General features: G+C 43.2%; 1 protein-coding gene across 1 annotated transcript in view; it reads right to left on the reverse strand.

Moving 5' to 3' along the window:
• poln (polymerase (DNA directed) nu) overlaps window positions 1-24,233 on the reverse strand; it is a 247,595-nt gene that overhangs the window by 66,590 nt on the left and 156,772 nt on the right. Inside the window, exon 14 of the mRNA XM_072257436.1 lies at window positions 23,481-23,563. Within this exon, the coding sequence (XP_072113537.1) occupies window positions 23,481-23,563 (83 nt within the window). The remainder of the gene's footprint in view (window positions 1-23,480; window positions 23,564-24,233) is intronic.

Consider the following 24,233-nt stretch of genomic DNA (forward strand, 5'->3'; position numbering starts at 1 on the left):
TGCCATGGCCTGTTCTTCATCAAGTTATGGTATTGTTGCACTGTTGTAACTATATGTTATAATTATGTGGTTTTTGTTAGTTTTTCAGTCTTGGTCTGTCCTGTGTTTCTGCGATATCACACCAGAGGAATATTGTATCATTTCTTAATGCATGCATTACTAAATGACAATAAAAGAGGACTTCATGTCCTCATAATCTAGTAATCTAATTCTCTTTTTGGCTGACCCTTTCACAGCTCACTTACATAGAGGTTCAAAACTTAGTGCCCTAGGTTTCTCCATTCTACACCACTCCCCAGAACCCCTCTTTGGTATCATCATCATCGGCTAGTCTGTGGATCGATACCAAAGGTCGATCGGAAGTCCAGAATCGTAGCCCGATAGTCAAAGCGTGGAGATGGGAGGCTGTCCTTGAGTTGGAGGACTGCCTGTAAGGGAGTGGAGATGGGGGAGTGAGGGAGTGTCAGACAGAGAAAGGCTTGTTTTGTTGCATTCTGTATTGTTGTTTGGCTGACCGTTGTGACCATGCTATGCTAGTACCAGAATGTGTGGCAACACTTGCGGGCTGTGCCCAGCACGTCCTTAGTTGTGTTGGTTGTTAACACAAATGACACATGTTCATTGTATGTTTCGATGTACATGTGATAAATAAATCTGGATCTGAAAAGCTGCTTGAGGTAATGATGGTGAAGGGGTAAAAGTCAGCCAATATCCAGACGACTACACAGCCCTTTCACAAAGAACGCCAAGAGACCTTTTACATTTACTTGGGAGACCAGCCCAACCTGTGTATAATATCTCATCCAAAAGGTACTGGATGCGTAAAGGTAGATACTAATTACTACTGCATAAAGTGAAGGACTTAATTTTGTCATAAGTTAATTGCAGCATATTCAGCATGTACTGGCTTTCAATTAGCAAGATGGCGAAGTGAGGGCAGCAATATTCAGGCCAATTGAGGTCTCCTGCATTCTAAATGCATCCGCTGATGCTTGCGTGGGACTGTAATTTACAGCTATGTCAGAGAACAGAGCCATAATCATTCACATTTAAACGGAAGGTTAGAAGCAAAGCAGAAGTAATTCTGGTTAAAATCAAATCAAAGTAGTTTTGAAATCAGCTGTAAAAATCTGCCTCAATTACAAGAGGATTAATTTGAATGTTCAATTTACACTCAGTGGCCACTTTATTAGGTACACCTGCTCATTAATGCAAATATCTAATCAGCCAATGATGTGGCAGCAACTCGATGCACAAAAGAATGCAGACATGGTCAGTAGGTTCACTATCAGATCTGCCCTTGATTATGGATGTGTTGCTTATGGGTCAGCCTCATCAGTGGTTTTAAAGCCCCTCGATAAAATTCAAGGTCAAGTATTGAGAACATGAGAAAGACTGCAGATGCTAGAAATCCAATGCAACACACACAAAATGCCAGAGGAACTCAGCAGGTTGGGTAGCATCTATGGAAATGAATAAACAGTTGACTTGATATTGTAGTGCTAACAAATCATCCATAAGACCATAAGACATGGGAACAGAATTAGGCCATTTAGACCAACGAGTCTGCTCCGCCATTCAATCATGGCTGATCCTTTTTCTCCCCACCTCTGTCCCACTCCCAGCCTTCTCCCCATAACCTTTGATGCCATGTCCAATCAAGAACCTACCAAGCTCTGCCTTAAATACACCCAAAGACCTGGCCTCCACAGCTGCCTGTGGTAATAAATTCCACAGGTTCACCACCCTCTGGCTAAAGAAATCTCTCTGCATCTCTGTTTTAAATGGACACCCCTCTATCCTGAGGTTGTGCCCTCTTGTCTTAGACTCCCTCACCATAGGAAGCACCCTTTCCACATCTACTCTGTCTAGTCCTTTCAACATTTGAAAGGTTTCTATCAAAACCCCCTCTCATCCTTCTAAATTCCAACAAGTACAGACTCAGAGCTATTAAACATTCCCCAATCCTTTCATTCCCGAAATTAACTTAGTGAATCTTCTCTGAACCCTCTCCAATGCCAGCACACCTTTTCTTAGATGAGGAGTCCAAACCCGTTCACAATACTCACCAGCGCCTTATAAAGCCTCAGCATCACATCCCTGCTCTTGTATTCTAGACCTCTTGAAATGAATGCTAACATTGCATGTACCTTCCTCACCACCTGCAAGTTAACCTTTAGGTTGTTCTACACAAGGACCCCCAAATCCCATTGCATCTCAGATTTTTGGATTTTCTTTCCATTTAGGAAATAGTCTGCATATTTATTTCTTCTACCAAAGTGCAAGACCATGCATTTCTCAACATTATATTTCATTTATCACTTTCTTGCCCATTCTCTTAATCCGTCTAAGTCCTTCTGCAGCTTCCCTGTTTGCTCAACACTACCTGCCCCTCCATTAATCTTCGTTTCATCTGCAAACTTGACAACGAAGCCATTTTTTCCACTATCTAAATCATTTATACACAGCATAAAAAGAAGCGGTCCCAACATCAACCCCTGCGGAACACCACTAGTCACTGGCAGCCAACCAGAAAAGGATCCTTTCATTCCCACTTGTTGTTTCCTACTAATCACCCAATACTCTAACCATGCCAGTAACTTTCCTGTAATACCATGGGGTCTTAACTTGGTAAGCAACCTCATGTGTGACACCTTGTCAAAGGCCTTCTGAAAGTCCAAGTATACAACATCCACTGTATCCCCTTTACCTATCCTACTTGTAATCTCCTCAAAGATTCCAACAGGTTCGTCAGGCAGGACTTTCCCTAAAGGAAACCATGCTGACTTTCTCCTATCCTATCTTGTTCTGTGTCACCAAGTATTCCATAACCTCATCCTTAACAATTGACTCCAACATCTTCACAACCACTGAGGTCAGGCTAACTGGTCTATAATTTCCTTTCTGCTGCCTTGCTATTTTCTTAAGGACTGGAGTGATTTTTGCAATTTTCCAGTCCTCTGGCACCATGCCACAGTCCAATAATTTTTGAAAGGTCATTACTAATGCCTCCACAATTTCTACCACTACCTCTTTCAGAACCATAGCATGCAGTTCCTCTGGTCCAGGTGACTTATGTACCCTTAGGTCTTTCAGCTTTTTGAGCACTTTCTCCCTTATAATAGTAACTGCACCCACTTCTCTTCCCTCACACCCTTCAATAAATGGCTAGTGTCTTCCACAGTGAAGACTGATGCAAAAAACTCATAGTTCATCTGCCATTTCCTTGTCCTCTGTTATTATTTCTCCAGCCTTATTTTCTAGCGGTCCTATATCCACTCTCATCTCTCTTTTACATATGTGAAAAAGCTTTTACTATCCACTTTGATATTGTTTGCTACTTTCATATTTCATCTTTTCCCTCCCAATGATTCTTTTAGTTGCTCTCTGTAGGGTTTTTAAAGTTTCCAAATCATCTGTCTTTCTACTATTTTTTGCATTGTTGTATGCCCTTTCTTTTGCTTTTACATTAGCCTTGACATCCCTTGTCAGTCACATTTCGACTGCTTTCCCATTTGAGTATTTCTTCATTTTTGGAATACATCTGTCCTTCATCTTCGTCATTTTTTCCCAGAAATTCACACCATCGATGTTCTGCTGTCATCCCTGCCAGCACCTCCTTCCAATTTACTTTGGCCAACTCCTCTCTCATACCAATTTAATTTCCTTTAGTCCACTGAAATACTGCTACATCAGGCTTTACTTTCTCCCTATCAAATTTCAAGTTGAACTCAATCATATTGTGATCACTGTCTCCTAACTCTTATTTTACCTTCAACTCCCTAATATAGTATAGCTGATCCCCCATCAGGCTCAACAATAAACTGCTCTAAAAAGCCATCTTGTAGGCATTCAACAAACTCACTCTCTTGAGGTCCATTACCAACCAGATTTTTCCAATCAATCGGCATGTTGAAATCTCCCATGACTACCATAACATCGCCCTTCTATTTCCCATTGTAATCTGTGGTCCACATTCCAGCTGCTGTTGGGAGGCCTGTATATAACTGCCATCAGGGTCCTTTTACCCTTGTCATTTCTTATCTCAACCCACAAGGGTTCAACATCTTCTGATCCTATGTCACATTTTTCTACTTTTTAATGCCATTCTTTACCAGCAGAGCCACACCACCCCCTCTGCCTACCTTCCTATCCCTCCCATATAATGTGTAACCAATGATCATTTCTTGTAGAAATGAGTGATATACCTTTATATCTTTATATCAGTTACAGTTAGCTATGGTTTATTGGGCTAATGAAAGATTGACAACATTAGTAGAGAGTTGGGAGCACTGCATTCATAAGGTTTTCATTTTTCGGTTGATGGGTAATGACTGGGCACAAAATCTTGGCTTGTTTAATACAGAATAGGGTCATAGTGTACCCTTTTCTGGTGCTCCTCCGTGGTTTTTCCCTTTGTCTGTGGTTGATTTAAGGAGAAAATGAAGATGCAGATTGATTGTCTATCAGTGATACAGGTAGCTCAGCTATATATGTAAAGCAGATATTATGGATTTTTTTTTAGATTATGAAGACATGCAGTCCTCTTTTATTGTCATTAAGAAATGATACAATATTTCCTCCGGTGTGATATCACAAAACACAGGACAAACCAAGACTGAAAAAACTTACAAAACCACATAATTATAACATATAGTTACAACAGTGCAACAATACCATAACTCGATGAAGAACAGTCCATGAGCACGGTAAACTTCGAGCCTCCGATCAGCTCTCCAACACCGAGTACCGAGCACCATCTCTGCCGAACGCTTCGACCTCAGCCTCGGTCGCCAACAGCAGGCAAAGCCGGGGATTTTGAGGTCTTCCCTCCGGAAGATTCTCAATCGCGCAGCAACAACAGCAGTGATGTGGCATTTCAGAAATTACTCCAGATGTTCCTCTGTGCTTTCACATCTGTCTCCATCAAATCAGAATTGTCCACTGCCCCTATTTAACGGATACGATATCATTTTCACCGGAGGGCTGCGCATGCACGGCGCGCTGCTATCTCTCCTCCCGCCGGACTCTTACGTATCTACAGAGATAGTTCAAAAGATCCAGCGACAGGTCGTTCAGGTGTTCCTGTTTATATTTCAAAGTTTCAGATAACAATGAAGGAAAGATTATCAGACAAAGTAATCACATCTGAGAAAGTTGCTCATTTCAGCCGTGGAATGACGTCAAAGAAGAATGCCATAATGACGTACTTCTCTGCTCTGATTTGTTCTCGGTTTTGACATCTGTTAAAAGAGGTATTTCAAGTTGTAGGCCAGACATTCTTCTTGAGATTGGACATCTATGAGGTTGTAGGATCTAGGGTTGTTTATCTATTTCTTATGGGTACCTGCCCATGTTAGAGTTGAAGGGAATGATGTGGTTCAATGTTTCAATTTAATGTCAGAAAATGTATACAGCATCCAACCTAAAATCCTTACTCTTCACAGACGTCCACGAAAGAGGAAAAAAACAAAGAATGAATGACAGAAAAGCTTTAGAACCCCAAAGCCCCCCTCCCCCCTCGTGCGCACAAGAAACAGCAAAGCAGCAACCCTCCCTTCTGCCCTTCCCCACATCTGGTCCAGCAAAAGGCATCAGACCCCCCACCACCCACCAAGTAATACCAAGACTCCAGAGACCATGATCTGTAGACCATCAAGAACTACTGTCCATCACTTTGACAGCTCAACAGGCTATCTCACTCACTCATGAGGGAGAGAGGGATATCATTCCTGCATTTGAGTGCGGAGCCTCCAACAGCCGCACCCGCTGTCTCGATGTTTGAATGCCTTGTGAAGCTTCAGTCAGCAACGTCGGTGAGGAATCGGGTCATCCACCCCAAAGGCACATGTCTTCCAAGTTGGTCCTGAGGATCTCAAGATGCAGGCTGCTCAGCGAGTTCCGAAGAGCCAGAACCCACCATCCGTGAAGAACTCTTGGCTAGATATTCGAGCCAAACAAACACTTAATATTAAGGATGTAAATATAGTGGTGTCTTTGCAAGAAGGGAGATGAAAGCCATAATTAAAAAGTCTATTTGATCACCGTGGCAACAAAGTTGGCATAAGGAAAAGAAAGGACAGTGTACATATAAAATTCAGAGGATGGTGGGAACTCAAATGGGAAATGGGTATAAAAGAAGGGAAGAAATTATATTTATATTTATATTTATGTATTGGACATACTGGTTGAATAATTCCTTGTTCAGAATGAATATGCATGATATGGGTACTTGTAGGTAGCGTACTTGTCAAGAAACAATGCAGTATATATTGTTTGAATGCAGTTCCTATGAGGTGCAAAGGAAGCACTGCATTGCTAAATTGAGATCTTTGCGACAGACACAGCTTAACATGGAAAGTTTGTTAGTACAGCACTGCCATTGTAATGTATCTAGTGCGTATTTGACATTCTGAAAAGCATTAGATTTTTGATATCTTTTTTGGAGGGGAATTTAGTGGGTATACTTCCTGTCTCTTTGCTCCACACTCCACCTCAGTAGATCGTGGTAAAGCATCTTATGTTGGTCTGCCCACCGCCATTAAACTTTTCAAAAGAAAAAGAAGAGGTTCTGTTGTTTATCAGACCAAACATGAGAATGGGGAAAAAATGTGATCTAAGTAACTTTGGTCATGGAATTATTGTTGGTGCCAGACAGGGTGATTTGAGTATCTCAGAAACTGCTGCTCTCCTGGATTTTCACACACAGAAAATGGTGCAAAAAGTAAAAAGCATCCAGTGAGCAGCAGTTCTGTGAGCAAAAATGCCTTGTTAATGAGAGAGTTCAGAGGAGAATGGCCACACTGGTCCACGCTGACAGGAAGACAACAGTGTGGGTGCCACAGTAGTGTAGCAGTTAGCGCAACGCCATTGCAGCTCAGGACGTCGGAGTTCAGAGGTCAATCCCAGCGTCCTCTGCAGGGAGTTTGTACATCCTTCCCATGGAATGTGTGGGTTTCCTCCAGGTGTTACAGTTTTCTCCCACATTCCAATTAGAATTGTCCCGTGGTTAAGCTAGTGTTAAAAGTTGGGGCTGCTGGAGATGTGGCTCAAAGGACCGAAAAAATAAAATATCCACGCGTTACAACAGTCGTGTGCAGAGAGCATCTCCGAATGCACAACACGTTGAACCTTGTAGTAGATGGGCTACAAAAGAAGATGACCACAAACATACAGAAATACACTCCGTATCCACTTTATTAGGTTCTTCCTGTTCCTAATAAAGTGCCAACTGAGTGTATGTAACGACAGTTAATGAATTTCAAAGCAACATTTTGTGTATGGAACATTAGGTCTTCTGAAAATGCAATAAATGTATTGATAAACTTATTATTTTTTTTGCTATGCAAATATGAACATGTAGTAATCAGAATTAATGGTGCCAATACTGTTTTAATAATGAAGACATCCCAAAAAGCGACATTAATGTGCAATTGTTCCTGAACCTTGGGAGGGAGGAAGAGGTACCCCCTGGAATTGCTTGGAAGATTTGTGAAGCTGTGAACCATGTTATGATTTTCATAAAGTTGCTGTGTCTGCATATTAATTACTCATTAAACTCAGCAAAGAAACTACAGCAAGTGGGTTATTTAGGTTTAAAAATACAGCATGGTAACCAGCCCTTCTGGCCCAACGAGCCCGTGCTGACCAATTCCACCCATATAAACAATTAACCTTCTAACCAGTACATCTTCGGGATGTGAGAGGAAACCCAGGGTTCCCATGTGGTCACGTACAAACTTCTTAAGACAGCAGCAGAAAATGAACCCGTGTTGATGGCGGTGTAATAGCGTTACACTAATCACAATGCTAACATGCCATCTCAAATGTTACTGGATCCAGTACCGTAACTGTAAGGATTCAAATCCCACCCCTGCCCCTGGAGATGTTAAATTGTTAATTTAAAGAAATGGAATTGAAAACTTCTCAGATTAATGGTGATCGTGAATCATGTTGGTGCAAGCATCCATCTAATGTCATTACAACTGGTCTAGAAGACCATATGACCTTAAGATATAGGAACAGAAAAGGACATTTGGCCCATCGAGTCTGGTGATGGCTGATTTATTATCCTTCTCAACCACATTCTTCTGCCTTTCCCCCGTAACCTGCTAAACATAGAGTCTCTTAAATGTCCCTAATTATCTGCCTCTACCACCACCCCTTTGGAGCATTGTGAGCAGTTTTGGGCTGATGTGCTGGCATTGGAGGGGGTCCAGAGGATGCTTACAAGAATAACCCTGGAAATGAAAGGGTTAATGTATGATAAACATTTGATGACTCTCAGCCTGAACTCACTGGAGCTTAAAGGAACGAAGGGAATCTCACTGTAACCTATCAAATATTGAAAGGCCTGGATAGGGTGGATGTGGAGAGGATGTTTCCAATAGTGGGAGAGTCTAGGACCAGATGGCACAGCCTCAGAATACCAGGACATTTAAAACAGATATGAGGGGGAACTTCTTTAGCCAGAGGGTGGTGAATCTGTGGAATTCATTACCACAGACGGCTGTGGAGGCCAAGTTATTGGGTATATTTAAAGTGGAGGTTGATGGGTTCTTGACTAGTAAAGGTGTCAAAGATTCGGGGAGAAGACAGGAGAATAAGGTTGAGAGGAATATTAAATCTGCCATGATCAAATGGTGGAGCACACTTGATGGGCTGAATGGCCTAATTTTGCCCCTATGCCTTATGGTCTTACATCTTAATAATATAACTGGACACCTCACCACTCACAGAGTGTAAAGAAACACAGTACTCTCTCAATCATTCCATAATTTGAAACAATCATGAACCCTTTGATCAAAACATCAAAATGACCTTTCATTTAATTTAAACTAATCTAATATTGATTAAAATCTATTTCTGAGCTTTGTGATGACAAAGTAATTTACGGCTCTGTTGAGCCAATGCAGAAAAGGATATAAATAATGTATCAGGGACATATGTTATAAGGTTGTACATATATCTTCCACAAGAATACTCCAACATGCATACTGGAATTATTTCATTATTAACGTCAATTAAAATTTATTCTGAGAGGTTTCCTGCTGGTATTTCACACAGTTACCACCTCATATACCCAGTCAGAACTCCTTTAGCCAGCAGGTGGCGAATCTATGGAATTCATTGACACAGACACCTGTGGAAGCTAAATCATTGGGGATATTTAAAGCGCAGCTTGATAGGTTATTTATTAGTAAGGGTGTCAAAGGTTACGAGGAGAAGGCAGGTAGTCATAGTCATAGTCATACTTTATTGATCCCAGGGGAAATTGGTTTTCATTACAGTTGCACCATAAATAATAAATAGTAATAGAACCATAAATAGTTAAATAGTAATATGTAAATTATGCCAGTAAATTATGAAATAAGTCCAGGACCAGCCTATTGGCTCAGGGTGTGTCTACCTGGCTCAGGTAGAGCTTCCATCTAAATGTAGCACAATTCCTCAACATTACCGATGAGAGCATTTCTTGGAACATAGAACAGTACGTCCAGACAGGCCATTTGGCCACAATGCTGTGCCAACCTTGATGCCAATTTATACCAAATGACTTCTTCCTGAGTATCATCCATATCCCTCCATTCCCTTGATATTAATTGGTCTATCTACAACCTTCTTAAACTCCACCAAACTGCTTGCTTCCATCACTACTGCACTACTCCTGGTAACTTATTCTAGGAACCGACCACTCTAGAACAAGTACAGCACAGGAATAGGCCCTTCGGCCCACAATGTTGTGCCCAACCAGCTCAAAAGCCAATCAAAAACACCCAAACACTAATCCCTCCTACCTACACCATCCATATCTATCCATCTTCCTCACATCCATGTGCCTATCTGAACATCTCTTAAAAGCCTCTAATATACTTGCCTCTACCACCATACCATTCCAGTGCATTCCAGGCATCCACCACTCTCTGAATAAGGAACTTACCCCTCACATCCCCTTTTATGCATATCCCCTCTCATCTTCAATGCATGCCCTCTGGTATTAGACATTCCTACCCTGGGAAACAGATACTCCCTGTCTACTCTATCTATGTCTCGCATAATCTTATAAACCGCTATCAGATCTCCCCTCAGCCTCCACCGGTCCAGAGAAAACAACTCAAGTTTCTCCAGCCTCTCATGATAGCACTTGCCCTGTAAACCAAGCAGCTCCTGGGGAAACCTCTTCTTCACCCACTCCAAAGCCTCAACATCCTTCCTATAGTGAAAAAAACATGCCCCATCACATCGCTCTTAAACTTCACTTCACTAACATATTACGATTTAACTATTTATGGTTTTATTACTATTTATTATTTATGGTGCAACTGTAACGAAAACCAATTTCCCCCGGAATCAATAAAGTATGACTATGACTATGACTATGACTATGACTATGACTAACCTATGAAGTCCACTGGTATTTGACATTTCTACCTTAGGGATCAGATTCTGATCCTATCTATGATGCTTACAATTTTAAAATCCTCCTTATGTCTCCCCCCAACCTCCGCTCTAGGGAGAATAATGCACGTCTGTCCAACCTTTTCTCATAGCTCCTACCTTTGAATCTAAGTAGTATCCCAGTAAACTTTGTCTGCACCATAGTTCCTCCAGAGTCTCCCTATTCTTCTTATATTGGGGTGACCAGAACAGTACGCAATACTCCTAGTGCAGACTGACTAGAGTGTTAGTCAGGAGTACAGGAAGGAGACAGAGAGCCTAGTAACATAGTGTCATGACAACAGTCGTGTCAGCAAAAGGAATGAGCAGGCCATTGACTTCAGGAAGGGAGTTCAGTGCACATGCTCTTGTCTACATCAGTGGTGCTGAGGTTGAGAAGGTTGAGACCTTCAGGCTCCTCAGAATGAACATCACCTGTCCTCGTCCAACCACATTGATGCCATGGCCAAAAAATCTCACCAGTTTCTCTATTTCTGTGGGAAGCTGAAGAAATTTGGCACGTTCCTTCCGACACTCATCTGAGGTCTGGGTGCGTCTGCATCCATGCTACCCCCCCCGACCCTGGTACTCCTTCTCTGCCACCTGTCCCACACCCCTCCCACGGCACTCCACCCTTACCATTCCCAACATCCTTTGCTCCCGTCAGATTTACAAACTCGCCGTCGCCTCCACGTTGACAAATTCAGTACTGTGCAAAAGTCTTAGACACCCTTGCTATAAATTTGTACAGTACAGTACCCCACGGTGTCATTGCACTTTAATGCCTGTCTGCGCTGCACTTTCTCTTTTCATTCTGCACTCTGTTACTGTTTTCCTTAATATAAGCGGTATAAAGGAAAAACAATAACTAACGTTGCCACGGTAGCATATTGATTAGAGTGATGCTATTACAGCCTGGGGCATGCTGGAGTTCAGAGTTCAATTCCAGCATCCTCTGTAAGGAGCTTCTGTACATCCTCCCCGTGGAACATGTAGGTTTTCCCCGGCTGCTCCAGTTTCCTTCCGCAGTCCAAAGATGTCCCAGGCAGGTTAACTGGTCATTGTAATTTGTCCTGTGATTAGGTTAGTGTTAACTGGAGTTGTTGGGTAGCTGGGGTGGCATGGTTCGCAGAGCTTTAGAGCCTACTCCGCACTGTATCGCTAAATTTTAAAAACCTAATAAAAAACCCACTGTTGCAATGAAATGATCGATATGAACCGTATGCAAGGCGTGTTTAATAAACCAACAATAAACCAATGAAAAACAAGTTTACCAATTTATAAAGCTGTCAGATACCTTCCTCACACTTACACTCAATACCCCTACCAATGAAGGCAAGCATGCCATACACCTTCCTTACCACCTTAACCACTTTCGGTGAACTAAAGGCTTTTCCCCAACATCCGCCTGTACTTCAAGAAGACAGATTTAGAATGTTACTTGTAACATCCAGAGGAAGCCTGAACTCTTTCCCAGATTACATATGTCACTCTTCTTCACCATACACCCTCCTCAGCCTCACCTTACCACACACCCCACCTCCTTACCCATCCCTGTCCCTAACTACTCCCTCCCCTCTCACCCAGCCATGTTTAATGGGTACTCGGTAAAAAACCTGGTGTACGTGGACTGCCCTTTCCAAATGACTGGCTTGCCTTTAGCGACTTACTGCTCATCCATCTCACATCACTGCTGTGTAGGATGGTCTACTGACTATTTCAGCTTCTGAGCACAATTTATCCTGACTGGTGGTGATGTTTCCTGCAGCAATTTATGCTTCCTGCTCTTAGTTAACTTGCAGTCAGCTGTACAGGCAAGAGCACACTGTCTAAAACTGTGCCTTCAGAACTCCAAACCTTCTCTCCTGTCATCCTCACTTTAGGTTACTAGTCTACACAGAGCTGGACATACAGAGCACAGAAATAGATGGACATATATGCAAGCGCGCACACACACACACACACACACACACACACACACACACACAATTGAGGACATCTTCAAAAGATGATGCCTCAAGAACGCAGCATCCATCATGAACGACCTTCACCATCCAGGACATGCCCTCTTGTCATTACTGCCATTAAGAACCATAGAACCATAGAACATTACAGCACTCTGTAATGCCTCTGCCGAACCATTTTTCTGCCTTGTCCCACTGACCTGCACACGAACCATATCCCTCCATACAGCTCTCATCCATGTACCTGTCCAAGTTTTTCTTAAATGTTAAAAGTGAGCCTGCATTTACCACTTCATCTGGCAGCTCATTCCACACTCCCACCACTCTCTGTGTGAAGAAGCCCCCCCAATGTTCCCTTTAAACTTTTCCCCCCTCACCCTTAACCCATGTCCTCTGGTTTTTTTCTCCCCTAGCCTCAGTGGAAAAAGCCTGCTTGCATTCACTCGATCTATACCCATCATAATTTTATATACCTCTATCAAATCTCCCCTCATTCTTCTACGCCCCAGGGAATAAAGTCCTAACCTATTCAACCTTTCTCTGTAACTGAGTTTCTCAAGTCCCAGCAACATCCTTGTAAACCTTCTCTGCACTCTTTCAACCTTATTAATATCCTTCCTGTAATTTGGTGACCAAAAGTGGAGGAGGTAAGGAGTTGGAAGACACACTCTCAACATTTTAAGAACAGCTTCTTCCCCTCCACCATCAGATTTCTGTGGTCTATGAACTCATGAACACTACCTCAGTACTTTGCTGTCTTTTTGCACTACAGATTCATATATTTCACTCTTCAAGAAGGGAGAGAGGCAGCAGAAAGGAAACTATAGGCCAGTTATGCTGACCTCAGTAGTTGGGAAGATGTTGAAGTCGATTATTAAAGATGAGGTCTCAGGGTACGTGGAGGCACATGATACAATAGGCCATAGTCAGCATGGTTTCCTCAAGGGAAAATCTTGCCTGACAGATCTATTGGAACTCTTTGAAGAAGTAACAAGCGGGATAAACAAAGGAGAATTGGTGGATGTTGTATACTTGGATTTTCAGAAGGCCTTTGACAAGGTGCCACGCATGAGGCTACTTAACAAGCTGTGAACGCATGGTATTACAGGAAAGATTTTAGCATGGATAAAGCAGTGGCTGATTGGCAGGAGGCAAAGAGTGAGAATAAAAGGAGATGCCTGCCGGTGACTAGTGGTGTTCCACAGGGGTCTGTGTTGGGACCGATTCTTTTTACATTGTATATCAATGATTTGGATGATGGAGTTGATGATGGCTTTGTTGCAAAGCTTGCAGGTGATAGGAAGATAGGTGAAGGTGCAGGTAGTTATGAGGAGTAGAGAGGCTACAGAAGGACTCAGACTGATTAGGAGAATAGATAAAGAAATGGCAGATGGAATACAGTGTCAGAAAGTGTATGGTCATGCACTTTTGTAGAAGAAATGAAAGTGTTGACTATTTTCTAAATAGAGAGAAAATACAAATAATTGAGGCACAAAGGGACTTGGGAGTCCTTGTGCAGGATTCCCTAAAGATTAATTTGCAGATTGAGTCTGTGGTGATGAAGACAAATTCAATGTTAGCATTCATTTCAAGAAGACAGGAATATAAAAGCAAGGATGTAATGTAGAAACTTTATAAAGCACAAGTGAGGCCTCACTTGGAGTATTGTGAGCAGGTTTGGGCCCTTTATCTTAGAAAGGATATGCTGAAACTGGAGAGGGCTCAAAGGAGGTTCACGAAATGATTCCAGGATTGAATGGCTTGTCATATGCAGAGTGTTTGATGGCTCTGAGCCTGTATTCACTAGAATTCAGAAGAATGAGGGGTGATCATCCATGATCGTACTGAATGGTGGTGCAGGCTCGAAGGGCTGAATGGCCTACTCCTGCACCTATTTTCTATGTTTCTATGACCTCTTTGAAACCGTGTGGTGAAAGGCCTTGATAGAGTGGATGTGGAGAGGATGCTTCCTATGGTGGGAGAGTCTAAGACCAGAGGATACAGCATCAGAATAGAGGAACGTCTTTTCAGAAAGGAGATGAGGAGGAATTTATTTAGCCAGAGAGTGGTGAATCTATGGAATTCTTTGCCACAGGCTGCTGTGGAGGCCAAGTCTTTTCGTATATTTAAGGCAGAGGTTGATAGGTTCTTGATTGGTCAGGGCATGAAGGGATATGGGGAGAAGGAAGGAGATTTGGAGTGAGAGGAAAATTGTATCAGCCATGATGAAATGACAGAGCAGACTTGATGGGCCAAATGGCCTAATTCTGTTCCTATATCTTATCATCCTATGTTCTTATATATTTCTTCCTGCAAAATATAGTAATTTTTTGATATATTGCACTGTACTGCTGTCACAAAACAACAAATGTTTCGACACAGGTCAGTGATAATAAACGTGAGCAACACCCACAAAATGCTGCAGAAACTCAGCAAGCCAGGCAGCATCTATGGAAAAGAGAACAGTTGACGTTTCAGGCCGAGACCCTTCATCGGGACTGTTTACTCTTTTCCATAGATGCAGCCTGGCCTGCTGAATCTCTCCAGCATTTTGTGGCTCGCTTGGATTTCCAGCATCTGCAGATTTTCTCTCGCTTGTGATAATAAACGTGATTCTGATTCTGTCACACGCATATTTATGCATCCTTGCATGCACACGCACACACATCCACGCACACCTATGCACACTTGCGTACACACAAACATGGATATTGTACATATGCATACACAGAAACATTAGACACACAGAAAGGTGAACATCTGCATTATACATAAACATATTGAGATGCACACAGGAAGATGTGGACTCATAAAAACAATGTACAAAAAGCACGTTGGGTCGAGTGAATTGTCATTATCTAACTTAATCAAATTTTCATTCTCTGCCTGGCTGATGTTTATTGCCCAACGTTTGTAAACGTTTGTAAAAAGTAGTTGGGTCGAGGGGGTCTATGATTCTATTGTCCCATGTATTGATGTAAAGTGAAAAGCATTGTCCAGCATGCCATCCAAACAGATCATTCAGTTACAATTGTTCATTGATGTAGTACAAGAGAAAGCAATAACAGGATGCAAGATAAAGCATACGATAATAAACTCAACTTTGACTTACATAGACCCTACAGTAAAAAACTGGTCATGATAACCTGGAAGCTTAAAGGACATTTTACTTAGATAGCTCTTATCTTAAAATCCAAAACTGTTCTACATTGAAAATCCCATACTGCCACAGTGGATCACAGAACACCTGCCCATTCCTTATTAGACCCCACACCTAAGACATAAATCCAGAAGACCATAAGACAGAGGAGCAAATTAGGCCAGTTGGCTCATAGTGTCTGCTCTGCCATTCTATCATGGCTGATTTATTATCTCCCTCAACCCAATTCGCCAGCCTTTTCCCCATAACCTTTGACACTGACTAATCAAGAGGCTATCAATGACATGGCCAACGAATGACATCGCCTCCACAGCTGTCTGTGGCAATGAATTTCATTGATTCACCACCCTCTTGGTTAAAGAAATTCTTCCTCATCCCTATTCTAAGTAGACGTCCCTCTATTCTGAGGCTGTATTCTCTGGCCTTAGGCACATCCACACTAGAAAACATCCTCTCCACATCCACTCTGTCTAGTCCACAAAGCCATCAATTCCATCATCTGAATCATTGACATATAACATGAAAAGAAGCGGTCTGAATATTGACCCCTGCAGAACACCATTGTCACCAGCAGCCAACCAGAATAGGCCTCTTTTACTCCGACTCTTTGCCCTCTGTCAATCAGCCAATCTTCTATCCATGCTAGTATCTTTCCTGTAATACCATGGACTCTTACCTTGTTAAGCAGCCTCATATGCGGCACATTGTCAAAGGTCTTCTGAAAACCTAAGTAAACAACATCCAATGACTCTCCTTTGTCTATCCTGTCTGTTTTTTTCTCAAAGGATTCTAACAAATTTGTCTGGCAAGATCTTACCTTAAGGAAACCATGCTGACTTTGGCCTACTTTATCGCGCACCTCCAAATTCCATGAAACTTCATCCATATTAATGCACTCCAACATCTTCCCAACCACTGAAGTCAGGCTAACTGACTTATAATTTACTTTCTTCTGCCTCGCTCCCCTCTCAAAGAGTGGAATGACGTTTGCAATTTTCTAATCCTCCAGAACCATTCCAGAATCTAATGATTCTTGAAAGATCATTACTAATGGCTCCACAATCTCTTCCGCTACCTCTTTAAGAACCCTGTGGTGTAGTCTATCTAGCCAGGTGACTTACCTATCTTCATACTTCCCAGTAATAGCAACTACGCTCACTTTTGCCCACTGATGCTCTCGAATTTCTGGTGTATTGCTAGTGTCTTCCACAGTGAAGATTGATGCAAAATACATATTAAGTTAGAAACATAGAAACATAGAAAACCTACAGCATAGTACAGGCCCTTTGGCCCACAAAGCTGTGCCAAACATGTCCCTACCTTAGAACTACCTAGGCTTTATCCATAGCCCTCAATTTTTCTAAGCTCCATGTAGCCATCCAGGGGTCTCTTAAAAGACCCTATCATTTCCGCCTCCACCACCACTGCCGGCAGCCCATTCCACGCATTCACCACTCTCTGCATAAAAAACTTACCCCTGGCATCTCCTCTGTACCTATTTCCAAGCCCCTTAAAACTATGCCCTCTCGTGCTAGCCATTTCAGCCCTGGGGAAAAGCCTCTGACTATCCACACGATCAATGCTTCTCATTATCTTGTACACCTCTATCAGGTCACCTCTCATCCTCCGTTGCTCCAAGGAGAAAAGGCCAAGTTCACTCAACCTATTCTCATAAGGCATGCTCCCCAATCCAGGCAACATCCTTGCAAATCTCCTCTGCACTCTTTCTATGGTTTCCACGTCCTTCCTGTAGTGAGGCGACCAGAATTGAGCACAGTACTCCAAGTGGGTTCTGACCAGGGTCATATATAGCTGCAACATTATCTCTCGGCTCTTAAACTCAATCTCACGATTGGTGAAGACCAATGCACCGTATACCACAGAGTCAACCTGCATAGCAGCTTTGAGTGTCCTATGGACTCGGACCCCAAGATCCTTCTGATCCTCCACACTGCCAAGAGTCTTACCATTAATGCCATATTCTGCCATCATATTTGACCTACCGAGATGAACCACCTCACACTTATCTGGGTTGAACTCCATCTGCCACTTCTCAGCCCGGTTCTGCATCCTATCAATGTCCCATTGTAACCTCTGACAGCCCTCCACACTATCCACAACACCCCCAACCTTTGTGTCATCAGCAAATTTACTAACCCATCCATCCACTTCCTCTTCCAGGTCATTTATAAAAGTCACAAAGAGTAGGGGTTCTAGAACAGATCCCTGAGGCACACCACTGATCACCGACCTCCATGCAGAATATGACCCGTCTACAACCACTCTTTGCCTTCTGTGGGCAAGCCCATTCTGGATCCACAAAGCAATGTCCCCTTGGATCCCATGCCTTCTTACTTTCTCAATAAGCCTTGCATGGGGTACCTTATCAAATGCCTTGTTGAAATCCATATACACTACATCTACGGCTCTACCTTCATCAATGTGTATAGTCACAAAGGCACAAACTGCCTTTGACAAAGCCATGCGGGAGGAGAAGATGGTGGCGCGCCTGCGTGTGATCAGCCCTCCGGTGAAAAATGATATCATATCTGTTAAATACGGGCCGTGGACAATTCTGATTTGATGGAGAATAGACATGAAAGCACAGAGGAACATCTGGAGAAATTTCTGAAACGCCCGTTCGCTGCTGTCGTTACTGCGTGGTCGGGAATCTTTCGGGGGGTAGGCCTCAAAATCCCCGGCCTTGCCTGCTTTTGGCGACCGAGAAGGAGGTCGAATCGTTCAGACAGAGATGGCGCTCAGTACTCGGTGTCGGAGAGCTGATCGGATCTCGAAGTTTTCGGATGACTCAGAGTCGGATTGTGGTCGGCATGGCAGGGAGAGTTTTTCTTCCTTCTCCCGTCTGCGCGAGATGTGGGACATTCGAGAAACTTTGAACTTTACTGTGCTGAAGGACTTCTTCATCAGGTCATGGTATTGTTACAGTGTTTGTAACTATATGTTATAATTATGTGGTTTTGTCAGTTTTTTCAGTCTTGGTTTGTCCTGTGTTTTGTGATATCACACCGGAGGAAATAATGTATCATTTCTTAATGCATGCATTACTAAATGACAATAAAAGAGGACTACGTGTCTTCATAATCATAAATAAATCATAATCATATTATGCCTCTCCAAATGTTCATAAACCCTGCCTCTCAGGATCTTCCCCATCAACTTACCAACCACTGAAGTAAGACTCACTGGTCTATAATTTCCTGGGCTAACCCTACTCCCTTTCTTGAATAAGGGAAAAACATCTACAACCCTCCAATCCTCCAAAACCTCTCCCGTCTCCATTGATGATGCAAAGATCATTGCCAGAGGCTCAGCAATCTTCTCCCTCACTTCCCACAGTAGCCTGGGATACATCCTGTCTGGTCCCGATCCCGATCCAAGGAGGCATGGGATCCAAGGGGACATTGCTTTGTGGATCCAGAACTGACTTGCCCACAGAAAGCAAAGAGTGGATGTAGATGGGTCATATTCTGCATGGAGGTCGGTGACCAGTGGTGTGTCTTAGGGATCTGTTCTGGAACCCCTACTCTTTGTAATTTTTATCCAACTTGATGCTTTCCAAAAGCTCCAGCACATCCTCTTTCTTAATATCTACATGCTCAAGCTTTTCAGTCTGCTGCAAGTCATCACTACAATTACCAAGATCCTTTTCCGTAGTGAATACTAAAGTAAAGTATTCATTAAGTACCTCCCCTATTTCCTACGGTTCCATACAGACTTTTCCAGTGTCACACTGATCGGTCCTATTCTCTCACATCTTATTCTCTTGCTCTTCACATACTTGTAGAATGCCTTGGGGTTTTCCTTAATCCTGTCCATCAAGGCCTTCTCATGGCCTCTTCCAGCTCTCCTAATTTCATTCTTAAGCTCCTTCCTGCTAGCCTTATAATCTTCTAGATCTCTATTATTACTTGGTTTTTTGAACCTTTTATAAGCTCTTCTTTTCTTCTAGACTAGATTTACAACAGCCTTTGTACACCATGGATTTTGTACCCTACCATCTTTTCCATGTCTCATTGGAACGTACCTACTCAGAACCCCACGCAAATATCCCCTGAATATTTGCCACATTTCTTCCATACGCTTCCCTGAGAACATCTCTTTCCAATTTTTGTTTCCAAGTTCCTGCCTGATAGCCTTATATTTCCACTTACTCTAATTAAACATTTCCCAAACTTGTCTGTTCTTCTCCCTCTCCAACGCCATGGTAAAGGAGATGGAATTGTGATCACTGTCTCCAAAATGCTCTCCCACTGAGAGACCTGACACCTGACCAGGTTCATTTCCCAGTACTGTACCAGACTAAGTACAGCCTCTCTTCTTGTAGGCTTATCTACGTATTGTGTCAAGAAACCTTCCTAAGCACACCTAACCTACTCCACCCCATCTAAACCCCTCACTGTAGGGAGATGGCAATCAATATTTGGGAAATTAAAATCTCCCACCACAACAACCCTGTTATTATTACTCCTTTCCAGAATTTGTCTCCCTATCTGCTCCTCAAAGTCCCTGTTATTATTGAGTGGTCTATAAAAAACACCCAGTAGAGTTATTGACCCCTTCCTATTCCTAAATTCCACCCACAGAGACTCCGTAGACAACCCTTCCAAGACTTCCTCCTTTTCTGCAGCCGTGACACTATCTCTGATCAACAGTGCCATGCCCCTACCTCTTTTGCCTCCCTCCCTGTCCTTTCTGAAACACCTAAAGCCTGGCACTCGAAGTAACCATTCCTGCCCCTGCACCATCCAAGTCTCTGTAATGGCCTCAACATCATAGCTCCAAGTGCTGATCCACGCTCTAAGCTCATCCGCTTTATTCATGATACTCCTCGCATTAAAATAGACACATCTCAAACCATCGGACTGAGCGCATCCCTTCTCTATCACCTAACTATCCTCCCTCTCGCACCGTCTCCAAGCTTTCTCTATTTGTGAGCCAACCTCCCTTTCCTCCGTCACTTCAGTTCGGTTCCCACCCCCCAGCAGTTCTAGTTTAAACTCTCCCCAACAGCCTTAGCAAACCTTCTCACCAGGATATTGGTCCCCCTCAGATTCAAGTGCAACCCGTCCTTTTTGTACAGGTCACACCTGCCCCAGAAGAGGTCCCAATGATCCAGAAATCTGAATCCCTGCCCCCTGCTCCAATCCCTCAGCCACGCATTTATTCTCCACCTCATTCTATTCCTACACTCACTGTCACGTGGCACAGGCAGTAATCCCGAGATTACTACCTTTGAGGTCCTGCTTCTCAACTTCTTTCCTAACTCCCTGTAGTCTATTTTCAGGACCTCCTCCCCTTTCCTACCTATGCTGTTGGTACCAATATGTACCATGACCTCTGGCTGTTCTCCTTCCCACTTCAAGATCTCGTAGACGTAATCAGAAACATCCCGGACCCTGGCACCTGGGAGGCAAACTACTATCCGCATTTCTTTCCTGTATCCACAGAATCGCTTATCTGACCCCCTAACTATAGAGTCCCCTATCACTGCTGCCATTCTCTTCCTTTCCCTACCCTTCTGAGCCACAGGGCCAGACTCTGTGCCAGAGGCGCAACCACTGTTGCTTTCCCCAGGTAGGCCACCCCCCCCACAACAGTACTCAAGCAGGAATACTTATTGTTAAGGGGGACAGCCACAGGGGTACTCTCTAGTACCTGCTTCTTGCCCTTCCCTCTCCTGACTGTTACCCACTTCTCTGTCTCCTGTGGTCCCGAGGTGACTACTTGCCTATCACTCCTCTCTATCACCTCCTCACTTTCCCTGACCAGACAAAGGTCATCAAGCTGCAGCTCCACTTCCCCAACACAGTCTCTAATGAGCTGCAGCTCGACGCACCTGGTGCAGATGTGGTCATCCGGAAGGCCAGGAGTCTCCAGGACCTCCCACATCTGACACCAAGCACAGAAAACCAGCCTCACACACATACTTTCTGTCTTTATTTTAAATAGATAACCTACCTGGCCTCGACCCTTTGTCGCCGAAGCCCCGTTGAGCCAAAGCCTCCCTACTCTGTCTCCCTCTACTCCGTTGCTCACTCTTCTTATGCCCGCTCTGTAAATCTGTCTTCCTTTTAAACTCTCCCTGCTGTTCTCACTGGCCGACCTCCACGCACATGCCCCATTCAAACCACTGAAGAAATAACCATCATCTTTTCATCCCTGTTCACTTTTAAACTCTTCCCGCTGTTCTCACTGGCCGACCTCCATGCGCTTGCGCAGTCGTGCCCCGTTCAAACCACTGAAGTTGATCCACCATTTATTTATCCGCCATTACTACCTCTCCAGTGTCATTTTCCAGCAGTTCAATATCCACTCTCGTCTTTCTTTTGCTCTTTACATATCTGGAAAAAAACTTCTGGTATCGTCTTTGAAAGTTTTGGCTAGCTTACCTTCATATTTCATCTTTTCTCTCCTTATGGTATTTTAATTGCCTTCTATTGGTTTTTAAATGCTTCCCAATCCTCGAACATTCCATTAATTTTTGCTATAATATATGCCCTCTCTTTTGCTTTTAACTTTTGACTTTCTTGTCAGCCACAGTTGCCTCATCCTCCTTTTAAAATACTTCTTCGTCTTTGGGATGTACAGCATCTATTCTGCACCTTCAGAATTGCACCAGAAACTCCAGACATTGCTGTTCTGCCATCATCTCTGCTAGCGTCCCCTTCCAATCAACTTTGGCCAGATCCTGTCTCATGCCTCTGTAATTCCCTTTACTCCACTGTAATACTGATAAATCTGACTTTATCTTCTCCCTCTCAAACTGCAGGGTGAATTTTATCATATTATGATCACTATCTCCTAAGGATTCCTTTACCTTAAGCTCCCTAGTCAAATCTGGTTCATTACACAACACCAATCAAGAATTGCCTATCCCCTAGTAGGCTCAATCACAAGCTGCTCTAAAAGGCCATTACGTACATGGCATTTTAGAAATTCACTCTCTTGGGATCCAGCACCATCCTGATTTTCCCAATCTTCCTGCATTTGTAATCCCTCATGACTATAATAGCATTGCCCTTATCACATGTCCTTTCTATTTCCCATTGAAATTTATATCCCACATCCTGACTATTGTTTGGGGATCCATATATAACTCTTATCAGGGTATTTTTACCCTTGTAGTTTCTTAACTCTACTCACAAAGATTTTATATCTTCTGACCTTATTTCTAAGGATTTGATTTTTTTTTTACCAACCGAGCCAACCCCCCCCCGATTCTTTATTCTACCCTGTTGTTAAAAGACTAATGAGTAAATAAATAAAGGGGATTTTCAAGGCAAGTTTTTTACAGAGTTTTGTAGATGCTTTGGGTGGCAGAGTGGAGTTATGTTTCTACCAAAGGAGATGTAAGGCACTCCTTCCCTCTGCTAGCCTGCAGGTCACCCTTGGGCAAAGTGTAACACCTGCTTAGCCCCCCCTCAATCAGGATCACGTGATGCCATGGGAGCAGGTGAGCAGCTAGCATATATCACAAATCCTAGTTAGTGACCACTGACGCCCAGTAGACAATCTCTGAAGAGTATTGATAATGGCTGGGGTCACCTGTCTTGTAAAGACACTGCCCAGAAGACGGCAATGGGAAACAACTTCTGCAGAAAAATTTGTCAAGAACACTCATGGTCATGAAACTATGATAGCTCACGTCTATACAATCTGGCACATAATGATGAATAGAAGTTTGGAACATGTTTCCAGGGAAGGTGATGGAAATTCTAGGAGACATTTAGACAGGCACATGAACTGGATGTGTGCCCGCAGATAGGATTAGTTTAATTTGGCATCATGGTTGGCACAGACATGATGGGCCAAAGGGCCTGTTCCTGTACTGTTCTATGTTTCATGATCTGTTATTATTTCTTTCCTCTTTATTCCCTACATGCGTTTGTGAACGTTACCTGCCCCGTAAACCAGTGCGTAGACAATCCTCTTGGCTTGTTCTCGCTCAGTGTTCTTCACCTGATCCACGGGGATCCCTCTCCTGCCAATGGCACAAAGCAGAGTTGACAAATATTGGTAGGTGGTAGACAAAGGAATTCTGAGCTTCCCACATGTTAGTTCCTGACAGAGCAGCTGGGGAGAGGGAAGGGGGAGCAAGAATGAAATGGAGGGTGTTAGGGTAAGGAGAGGATCGGAGGATGAGGAGGGAAGGGAATGAAGGAGAAGGTTGCTTGTCATTAGAATGTTGTGACTGCTTTGGGAGAAGTCCTCCTCCCACAAGGAAGTAATGGTGCTGGAGAGGGTGTGGGAGACATTCAAGTCAAATCAAGTCAAGTCACTTTTTATTGTCATTTTGACCATAACTGCTGGTACAGTACAGAGTAAAAATTAGACAATGTTTTTCAGGACTATGGTGCTACATGAAACAATACAAAAACTACACTGAACTACGTAAAACAACACAAAAACTACACTAGACTACAGACCTACCCAGGACTGCATAAAGTGCACAAAACAGTGCAGACATTACAATAAATAATAAACAATAGGCACAGTAGAGGGCAGTAGGTTGGTGTCAGTCCAGGTTCTGGGTATTGAGGAGTCTGATGACTTGGGGGAAGAAACTGTTACATAGTCTGGTCATGAGAGCCCGAATGCTTTGGTGCCTTTTGCCAGATGGCAGGAGGGAGAAGAGTTTGTATGAGGGGTGC

The sequence above is a fragment of the Mobula birostris genome, chromosome 5 (assembly GCF_030028105.1).
Source record: "Mobula birostris isolate sMobBir1 chromosome 5, sMobBir1.hap1, whole genome shotgun sequence".
Classification (NCBI taxonomy): Eukaryota; Metazoa; Chordata; class Chondrichthyes; order Myliobatiformes; family Myliobatidae; genus Mobula; species Mobula birostris.